Source organism: Leptodactylus fuscus, chromosome 1, assembly GCF_031893055.1.
Source record: "Leptodactylus fuscus isolate aLepFus1 chromosome 1, aLepFus1.hap2, whole genome shotgun sequence".
Taxonomy (NCBI): domain Eukaryota; kingdom Metazoa; phylum Chordata; class Amphibia; order Anura; family Leptodactylidae; genus Leptodactylus; species Leptodactylus fuscus.
In genome coordinates this window covers 16,443,182-16,453,948 of record NC_134265.1, presented here as the reverse complement: position 1 = coordinate 16,453,948, position 10,767 = coordinate 16,443,182, and the positions used below count along the sequence as shown (strand labels likewise).

Here is a 10,767-nt window from a genome sequence, read left to right as displayed (position 1 = left end):
CCCGTATTACCCCAGAATTCACTAATAGGGTGCATGACAATGGGTTTCCTGCACTGGATGACCCCATTCATTAATAGAGTTCTTCAGGAAAGATCACAACTAGGACACACTGCCCTCTTCACATGCCACAATGGCAAATCTATGGTCTCCTCTATGGTGCAGGGATATCAGGCAGGTGTGGAAAATGCTGCAAAGTACGAAATAGAAGGAAGCAAAATGAAGGGAATGAAGAAAAGAGGAATGTAAATCCCATCAGCATTGAGTGTGACATTTGCCCTTGGAAGAGATGATATGGCCGCCACAGATATAGCCCTGATGTCATCATTGCTGAAGTTCCTCGGGGGCGGACACCCGGATTTATTGAACTGCTCAATGCTAATTATGTATTTAGACAGCATTCCTAGCAGTCCCGGGACACACATCAGCTAGTAGTAATGTCTTCTTGCTTTATCTTTCAGTATCCATGGGTTGCAGCACTTTTCTCGCATGTTTGCTGCTAAGCACCGTTGTGGGGAAGGCGGCCTCTTGCTTTTGTGATCATTACCCCTGGAGCTCCTGGTCAGTCTGTTCTAAGACTTGTGAAGGTGGAACCCAGAGTAGAGCTCGGTACGTCTAAAACTCTTTGGAACTTTTTAGACTGCATTGCAACCAGGCCTAGGAGTCTAAGGAGGATCATAAGTGTAACTATTGAAATAACATGGGTCGAAACTAGGGGGCCCACAGGTCGCCTTCACCATGCTAGTGCTGGATAAACCTCCTTGATCTCCCTTCTGATATATACATTGCACAGCGGTGACCCGGAGCTAATGCCCATGACAAGAGTGGCCCCCAATCTGCCCCAGAGTGGCCCCCAATCTGCCCCTTAGAGGCCCCAATCTGCCCCTGAGAGGCCATCAATCTGCCCCAGAGTGGCCCCCAATCTGCCCCTGAGAGGCCCTCAATCTGCCCCAGAGCGGCCCCCAATCTGCTCCTGAGAGACCCCCAATCTGTCCCAGAGCGGCCCCCAATCTGCTCCAGAGAGACCCCCAATCTGCCCCTGATAGACCCTCAATCTGCCCCAGAGCGGCCCTCAATCTGCCCCTGAGAGGTCCCCAATCTGCCCCAGAGCGGCCCCCAATCTGCCCCTGAGATCCCCCAATCTGCCCCTGAGAGACCCCCAATCTTCCCCTGAGAGGCCCCCAATCTGCACCCAGAGTGGCCCCCAATCTGCCCATGAGAGGTCCCCAATCTGCCCAAGAGTGGCCCCCAATCTGCCCCTGAGAGGCCCCCAATCTGCCCCTGAGAGGACCTCAATCTGCCCCAGAGCGGCCCCCAATCTGCTCCTGAGAGACCCCCAATCTGTCCCAGAGCGGCCCCCAATCTGCTCCAGAGAGACCCCCAATCTGCTCCTGAGAGACCCTCAATCTGCCCCTGAGAGGTCCCCAATCTGCCCCTGAGAGGCCCCCAATCTGCACCCGGAGTGGCCTCCAATCTGCCCATGAGAGGTCCCCAATCTGCCCCAGAGTGGCCCCCAATCTGCCCCTGACAGGCCCCCAATCTGCCCCTGAGAGGCCCTCAATCTGCCCCAGAGCGGCCCCCAATCTGCTCCAGAGAGACCCCCAATCTTCTCCTGAGAGACCCTCAATCTGCCCCTGATAGACCCTCAATCTGCCCCAGAGCGGCCCTCAATCTGCCCCTGAGAGGTCCCCAATCTGCCCCAGAGCGGCCCCCAATCTGCCCCTGAGATCCCCCAATCTTCCCCTGAGAGGCCCCCAATCTGCCCCAGAGCGGCCCCCAATCCGCCCCTGAGAGGCCCCCAATCTGACCTTGAGAGGCCCCCACTCTGCCCCAGAGCTGCCCCCGATCTGCCCCAGAGCGGCCCCAACCTGCCCCCGAACCTTCCCAATAGTTGCCCCATTGCCCCCATCTTGTTCAGTGCATATCCCACCATACATGGATACAGGTATATTCACATATAACACTTGATTGATCTAACATGGAAATTCTGAATTTTCTGTACAGAAATATCGTCTATGATGAACATTACCGAAGAAACGACTGCGACCGGCTCTGCACAAAATCTGAGAGTCGACCTTGCAATGAACAGTTGTGTCCAATCAGCTGCCGGATCGGCGATTTCGGGCCTTGGTCTGAATGTGATCCGTGTATCCAAAAGCAGGTACCGCAGCAGTACAGAAACATCATGTGAATTGGGTAGACTACTGTATAAGGCCTGGTTCACAAAGGGCAGTTTAGATCCAGTCTAGACAATGCTCTGTGAGCTAAACAGGAGCAGAGATTTGTGCAGCTACTGCAGAGTTGTTGAGCTCACAGAGCATTGTCTAGACTGGACACATCATTGCATGGACATTTTGGGCAGATGATAGATGTCACAACCTATTTATGTTCACAGCTCATAGCCATTCAGGGTGTTTGGAAAGCTGGGTGATGACCGCGATGAGCATTATATTGCTTTCCAATCAGTGAGAACAACACTAGGAAACATCCACCTCTAATATGTAATAATATACGTCAGACTAGTCGGCCATGTCCTGCATATGAACCTATCTTTATATTTCCAGTTCCGGGTTCGATCATTAGAGCGCCCCTCGCAGTTTGGAGGAGGCGGCTGCTCAGGACAGTTGTCAGAGTCCCGGCTTTGTACCCCAACAAAACTCTGTAACATTGAGGAAGCGGACTGCGCCAAAAAGTTTCGCTGTGACACCGGTAAGAAATATTACGGCCTCATTCCCTTCTGTACAGTATGTAACTAGATACATGACCAGGGTACAATGTAGTGCAATCATTGTAATACTCAATACCCCCTGTGGGGGGCGCTGCAGAGGAACGGATAATGTGTTGCACAGATTTCAGCTGATCACCAGAGGTCTCTGCAAGGGTCAGACTTGGATCACCTTATCATTAAAGGGCACGTCATGACAAAAATGACCTATTTTTTTTAAACCAAGTGTTGATGTGAATCATATCTTTTAAGAATTTTTGTGGACTTAATTCTTAATTTTCCATGTCACTATATTTAAAAAAACAAATGAATATATCCTTCAATTTTGACTCTGACCACTAAGCCTAAGTTTAGACTGATACTTGCCAATTCTGTACATTTTTTTTTTTCCTACAATAAACTCATTTACACAGACATTACAATAAAAGATAACACCTCTATAAAAAAACACCACTGAGCCAACACCAGTATATCTCACCTAGCACAAAGAAGTCTATGGAGAGTGCAGAGAGAATGATTATTAATGATGGGTGAACCTCGTATAATTCATATTGCAAATATTCACATGATTTGCCTGCAAGTTTTGGTTCGATGTCCCAGGAGATCAGCCACGTTCCTCTCCTCCTCCTCCCTTTTGTATTGTGTCTCGGCAGCAGGAGTCTCCCCTCTCTGCCCACCTTGGCCATTCACATGTTAAAATGCAACAGATTGGCAACAGAGTAACTTTTCTGTTCTCTGTAGGATTTATGCAACTCTAGTAACACACAAAGAGGTCTATGGAGAGAGAATGATGGGTTAACCTTGTGAGGTTCTTTTTGTGAATATTTGTGAGGTTTGCCATCAAATTTTGGTTTGGACTGAACTTGTCCTAACCAATGCGTTCTTATGATGGTTTGAAGAGACCTCACAGTAGATTAATGATTCATCAGCGGCAAACCCCGAATATCGTATTTCAGAAGATTTGTGACGAACCTGACTTGTTACAAAGCGGTTTGGCGCTGTGATTATAGCGCGTGTGTCTTTGCAGTCTCAGTCTGTTAGGTTCAGGCACAGAGTGCTGGTTAGTACCTTAGGCTCTGTTCCCACGGAGTAACGCGCCACGCATTCAGAAACGTATATACATGTCAGAGTATGAGCGCTCAAAACAGATCCCACTCACTTCAATGGGTGCCAGCTTACGGGCGCTACACATTGAAATCAATGGGAGGCTTTTTAACCCATTGATTTCCCCCTTTCTCCACCTGAGAAAAGACAAGACAAAGAACTGTTGGATAAATTGGCCGCAGCAGCCGTCTTATTACATGAATACAATAAAACATACAAAATCAATGACATGAACATTTATAGCCGCCCTCTAAATAAATAAATAACTCTTCAATATATCCCCAAAATATAAATATCTACCGAACTAACAAAGATTACCCGGAGGGGCGAGGTCCTTGACGCTAAGAGATCTGGCCGCCAAACTGTCCATCATAACAAGGCTCAGGGGCACCATAACCAGCCATGGCAGTAATAGCACACACAACCAAGACCCACTCCCCGGGACACCACCCAGCAGGAGTCCCAAAGCGGCCAGACCACCCCCCATCAGTAGTTAAAATAATAGGGAAAAATGCACACCATGATGTCACAACAACAATCACCGCATGGCCACGGGAGGGGCAGACGAAGATGGCAGCAGAGATACCGATAAACGGGAAGACAATGGATGAAAGGAGACCGAGGCTCTACACTAATATCTCTGCGCTCACTGGGTCATACATAGACACCATCTTCAACATGACAGGTTCCCTTTAAGAAACATATACTTCTTACCTTTGTATACAGGGCGCTGCATCGACACGAAACTGAAGTGTAATGGAGACAACGACTGTGGAGATAATTCAGATGAAAGAAATTGCAGGAAGAAGCCGGAGCCAAAGAGGAGCTTCGAGGACATTCCCGGGATACGGCTGATGGGAACCGGGTAAGACATGGAGGAAAATGGGTGATCTGACTGGATATTGTATAAGAGTAATCACAGTCCTAATATGCCGTCATCCCAGGACTGGTCACTGGATGTATCTCCGCCATCTGTACCTGATATCTCCGCTGTATGTGCCTGATATCTCTGCTGTATGTGCCTGATATCTCCGCTGTATGTGCCTGATATCTCCGCCGTCTGTACCTGATATCTCCGCTGTATGTGCCTGATATCTCCGCCCTCTGTACCTGATATCTCCGCCGTCTGTACCTGATATCTCTTCCGTCTGTACCTGATATCTCTGCCATCTGTACCTGATATCTCTGCCACCTGTACCTGATATCTCCGCCATCTGTACCTGATCTCTCCATCGTCTGTACCTGATATCTCCACTGTATGTGCCTGATATCTCTGCCATCTGTACCTGAGATCTCTGCCATCTGTGCCTGATATCTCCACTGTCTGTACCTGATATCTCTGCCATCTGTACCTGATATCTCCGCCGTCTGTACCTGATATCTCTGACGTTTGTACCAGATATCTCTGCCGTCTGTGCCAGATACTGTATCTCCACTGTCTGTACCTGATATCTCCGCCGTCTGTACCTGATATCTCTGCCATCTGTACCTGATACCTCTGCCGTCTGTACCTGATATCTCCACTGTCTGTACCTGATATCTCTGCCGTCTGTACCTGATATTTCCATCGTCTGTACCTGATATCTCTGCTGTCTGTACCTGATATCTTCCCCGTCTGTACCTGATATCTCTTCTGTCTGTACCTGATATCTCTGCCGTCTGTACCTGATATCTCTGCCATCTGTACCTGATATGTCTGCCATCTGTACCTGATACCTCTGCCGTCTGTGCCTGATATCTCCACTGTCTGTACCTGATATCTCTGCAGTCTGTGCCTGATATCTCTGCAGTCTGTACCTGATAGCTCCACAGTCTACCTGATATCTCTGCCGTCTGTACCTGATATCGCTGCCGTCTGTACCTGATATCTCTGCCATCTGTACCTGATATCTCTGCCGTCTGTACCTGATATCTCTGCAATCTGTACCTGATATCTCCGCCATCTGTACCTGATATCTCCATCGTCTGTACCTGATATCTCCACTGTATGTGCTTGATATCTCTGCCATCTCTACCTGATATCTCCGCCATCTGTACCTGATATCTCCATCGTCTGTACCTGATATCTCCACTGTATGTGCCTGATATCTCTGCCATCTCTACCTGAGTTCTGTGCCATCTGTGCCTGATATCTCCACTGTCTGTACCTGATATCTCTGCCACCTGTACCTGATATCTCCGCCGTCTGTACCTGATATCTCCACCGTCTGTACCTGATATCTCTGCTGTCTGTACCTGATATCTCCCCCATCTGTACCTGATATCTCTGACGTTTGTACCTGATATCTCTGCCGTCTGTGCCAGATATCTCCACTGTCTGTACCTGATATCTCCACCGTCTGTACCTGATATCTCTGTATCTGTACCTGATACCTCTGCCGTCTGTACCTGATATCTCCACTGTCTGTACCTGAAATCTCTGCCATCTGTACCTGATATTTCCATCGTCTGTACCTGATATCTCTGCTGTCTGTACCTGATATCTTCCCCGTCTGTACCTGATATCTCTTCTGTCTGTACCTGATATCTCTGCCGTCTGTACCTGATATCTCTGCCATCTGTACCTGATATCTCTGCCATCTGTACCTGATATCTCTGCCATCTGTAGCTGATATCTCTGCCATCTGTACCTGATACCTCTGCCGTCTGTACCTGAAATCTCCACTGTCTGTTCCTGATATCTCTGCAGTCTGTACCCGATATCTCCCCCGTCTGTACCTGATATCTCTGCCGTCTGTACCTGATATCTCTACCGTCTGTACCTGATATCTCTGCCGTCTGTACCTGATATCTCTGCTGTCTGTATCTGATATCTCTGCCGTCTGTACCTGATATCTCTGCCATCTGTGCCTGATATCTCTACCATCTGTGCCTGATATCTCCACTGTCTGTACCTGATATCTCCGCAGTCTGTACCTGATATCTCCGCAGTCAGTACCTGATAGCTCCACAGTCTACCTGATATCTCTGCCGTCTGTGCCAGATATCTCCACTGTCTGTACCTGATATCTCTGCCATCTGTACCTGATATCTCTGCTGTCTGTACCTGATATCTCTGCCATCTGTACCTGATATCTCCGCCGTCTGTACCTGATATCTCTGCCTTCTGTACCTGATATCTCTGCCGTCTGTACCTGATATCTCCGCTGTCTGTGCCTGATATCTCAGCTGTATGTGCCTGATATCTCCACTGTATGTGCCTGATATCTCCACTGTATGTGCCTGATATCTCCACCGTCTGTACCTGATATCTCTGCTGTATGTGCCTGATATCTCCACCATCTGTACTTGATATCTCCGCCATCTGTACCTGATATCTCTGCCATCGGTGCCTGATATCTCTGCCGTCGGTGCCTGATATCTCTGCCGTCGGTGCCTGATATCTCCACCGTCGGTGCCTGATGTCTCTATAATTTGTACCTGGTATTTCCGCTGTCTGGACCTGATATCTCCACCATCTGGACCTGATATCTCCGCCGTCGGTGCCTGATATCTCCATCATTTGTACCTGATATTTCTGCTGTCTGGACCTGATATCTCCACCATCTGGACCTGATATCTCCACCATCTGTGCCTGTTATCTCCGCTCTCCTCCCTCTGTCTCGTCCACGGCTGTACCTGATATATCTGTCTCATGGTTATTAGGTATAACTACCTGTCTGGGGAGACTCGGGGTGATGTCCTTGATAACTCATATTTTGGAGGAAAGAGCATCACAGTGTCTGGTAATGGAACAGGAGGAAACAGAAAGTTATACCGGGTGTCAGCAAACCTGGAAAGCATCAAATTTCAGGTAGGCACATCTTATTATATTTTATGCTCTTTAAGTCTACACATACCTTGACATACAAGAATGAAGGATTATGAAGATAATCTTGTTTCCCTTAGTCCTAACAGCGGCACAATATACAGTATTTCTGCCCCTGTGTGCTGGTAGGACAGGCGGAATTTTAATTAGCCAATAAAGTAACATGGCTTGCCCTATAAAGGTGCATTCACACAATGTATTTTGGCTCGTAATCTGGCACTTATACGTCGCGTCAGCTTTTGCGGGCCGTATATGCTCCCATTGATTTCAATGGGAGCCGGGATCGTATACGTGGCACAAAATCACGGCCGCAAAATAGCACCGCATATACGATAGGTAGGTAGGGAACAATAAATACGCCTTGTAGACTGAGGGCGGCAGCGGCCGGAGCGACCACCTTGGTGAATACAAACAGGGCTGAGGAAATGCCGAATGGCAACGCGGCGAACTGGTAGTGCTCTCTGGGTCCAGCCATATAGATGGCGATTCTGAGATATTTCCTTTGAGGATGAAATATAGGGACATGGAGATCTTTTAGATCTAGAGTGATCATTACCTCCCCTTGCTGTAGATAAGATGTTACAGAGTCTACAGACTCCATCCGGAATGACTTTCTTCTTATATATCGGTTGAGGTACTTTAGATCGATAATCATTCTCCAGTCTCTGGAGGGATTTGAAACCAGGAAAACTGGAGAATATATCCCCAGACCAAAGTCTGAGGGGGGAACCTTTTCTAGGGCCCCTTTTGTGATGTACCCCGCAACCGATGATTCCAGGATGGATTGCTGAGCAACAGGGAGAAGCCAGGTGATGACAGGAGGCAATTGATCGAACCACCTGTAGAACCCAAGGATCTTCTATATAGGTTCTCCAAGCCTCTGAAAACAGGAAAAGACGTCCTCCAACAGGACTTGTAACCATAGAGAGCGGCGGTTCCTTTTTGGAACCATCCCTGGGGTAGCCGTGTCCAGCTCCTCTGGGGTAGTATCTAGAACGCCGCTGCTGTTGAGGTCTAAATCCAGAAGATGACCCCTGACCCCTGGAAGGGGGAGGTCTCCTGCCCCTGGAAGCTTGCGGCAGAGATTTCCCTTTGCCCTCAGCAAGACCTTCCATGAGGTCGTCCAGCCCTCGGCCGAATACCTTCCCTGGCTCAAAGGGAAGGGAGCAGAGAACAAACTTGGAGGCGAGATCATCTCTCCAGGGTTTTAGCCATAAAGGCCTCCTGGCAGCCGTAGCCAAAGCCATAGACTTGGATGCAGGCTTCAGCTGATGTCTGGAAGATTCGGAGATCTAATCCACTGCCCTGTGAAGGTTTCCATCCCCTACAGGAGGCTACAGGCCTCCACCACCTGTCCGGTCACACAGGACAGAAAAAAACACGCAGTGGGGAGGTCCTTGTGCACTCCTATAGGGCAAGCCATGTTACTTTATTGGCTAATTAAAATTCTGCCTGTCCTACCAGCACACAGGGGCAGAAATACCCCATATTGTGCCACTGGAAGGACGACAGGGAAACTTTATTGTGATATAAAACCCAGTTGCAATTTAAATTTTGACACAGGGGTCACCAAAAAACCCATCTACATTAGAAGAGGGGGGATGCAGCTGCAATGTTGGCTGCTTTCATATGTCAAGGTCTATGGCAGAAACCAAATGTATTTTTAACGAAAAGAGCCTTTATATTCAGTGTAATGAGGGGACAGGCAGCTATAGTAGCTGTAACGGCTGATTTGAGGCCCACAACATTCAGGGGCCCGGCCCGGAACCACTGCTGTTTTATTTTTTTGTAATATATTCAGTTACCTGTCCTCATTCCTGCTTCTGCCATCTCCGCTTCAGCTTCAGCCACCAGGAGACACCACACAATATGTCTTCAACGCTGTGACGCTGTTCAACAAGGGGTTGTATGGGGGCCTGTAAAGGAGGTCCTTACTGTATGGGGGCTTGTAAAGAGGGCCCTTACTGTATGGGGCCTGTAACAGGGGCAATTACTGTATGGGGGCCTGTAAAAGAGGTCCTTACTGTATGGGGGCTGTAAAGGAGGCCCTTACTGTATGGGGGCTTATAAAGGAGGCCCTTACTGTATGGGGGCCTGTAAAGGAGGCCCTTACTGTATGGGGGCTTATAAAGGAGGCCCTTACTGTATGGGGGCCTGTAAAGGGGGCCCTTACTGTATGGGGGCCTGTAAAGGAGGCCCTTAATGTATGGGGGCCTGTAAAGGGGGCCCTTACTGTATGGGGGCCTGTAAAGGAGGCCCTTACTGTATGGGGGCTTGTAAAGCGGGCCCTTACTGTATGGGGGCCTGTAAAGGAGGCCCTTACTGTATGGGGGCTTGTAAAGCGGGCCCTTACTGTATTGGGGTTTGTAAAGGAGGCCCTTACTGTATGGGGGCCTGTAAAGGGGGCCCTTACTATATGGGGGCCTGTAAAGGAGGCCCTTACTTTATGGGGGCCTGTAAAGGGGGCCCTTACTGTATGGGGGCCTGTAAAGGGGGCCCTTACTGTATGGGGGCCTGTAAAGGAGGCCCTTACTGTATGGGGGCTTGTAAAGCGGGCCCTTACTGTATGGGGGCTTGTAAAGGAGGCCCTTACTGTATGGGAGCCTGTAAAGGGGGCCCTTACTGTATGGGGGCCTGTAAAGGAGGCCCTTACTGTATGGGGGCCTGTAAAGGGGGCCCTTACTATATGGGGGCCTGTAAAGGAGGCCTTTACTATATGGGGGCCTGTAAAGGGGTACTATACTATGGGGCAGTAAAGGGGGCAATTAAGGAGACAATACACCATGTGTGAGGTCAGTAAAGGAGGTCTTATATCTTGTGGGGGCCAGTACAGGGGGTGTCACGCTATGTGGAGGCCCCCGGAAAGGGGTGTTATACCATGCGGGGACCAGAAGAGGAGCCCAGTCAAAATCTTGCAATGGGAAAGGGGAAGGTGTGTAGCAATGACTAGCTCAGACATAGCACCTCCGAAAGGCGAGGGAAGGAAACACCCAGATCTGAAGTGCTAAAACGGTTTACTAAGACTTGCATATTGAAGTTATCAGCATGGGATCAATAGGGGTTCAACAACGGGGATCCCCAAAAAACAGCTATTTGAAGAGCAACTCTCCCGTGGACCACAAGTTCTGGTGGT

General features: G+C 49.0%; 1 protein-coding gene across 1 annotated transcript in view; it reads left to right on the top strand.

Moving 5' to 3' along the window:
* Window positions 1-462: 462 nt before the first annotated feature.
* The window catches only part of C6 (complement C6), a 26,937-nt gene continuing 16,632 nt past the window's right edge, over window positions 463-10,767 (top strand). The window contains 5 exon segments of the mRNA XM_075266467.1: window positions 463-606; window positions 2,002-2,158; window positions 2,562-2,706; window positions 4,553-4,691; window positions 7,472-7,619. Coding sequence (XP_075122568.1) covers window positions 464-606; window positions 2,002-2,158; window positions 2,562-2,706; window positions 4,553-4,691; window positions 7,472-7,619 — 732 coding nt within the window. The 5' untranslated portion in view covers window position 463.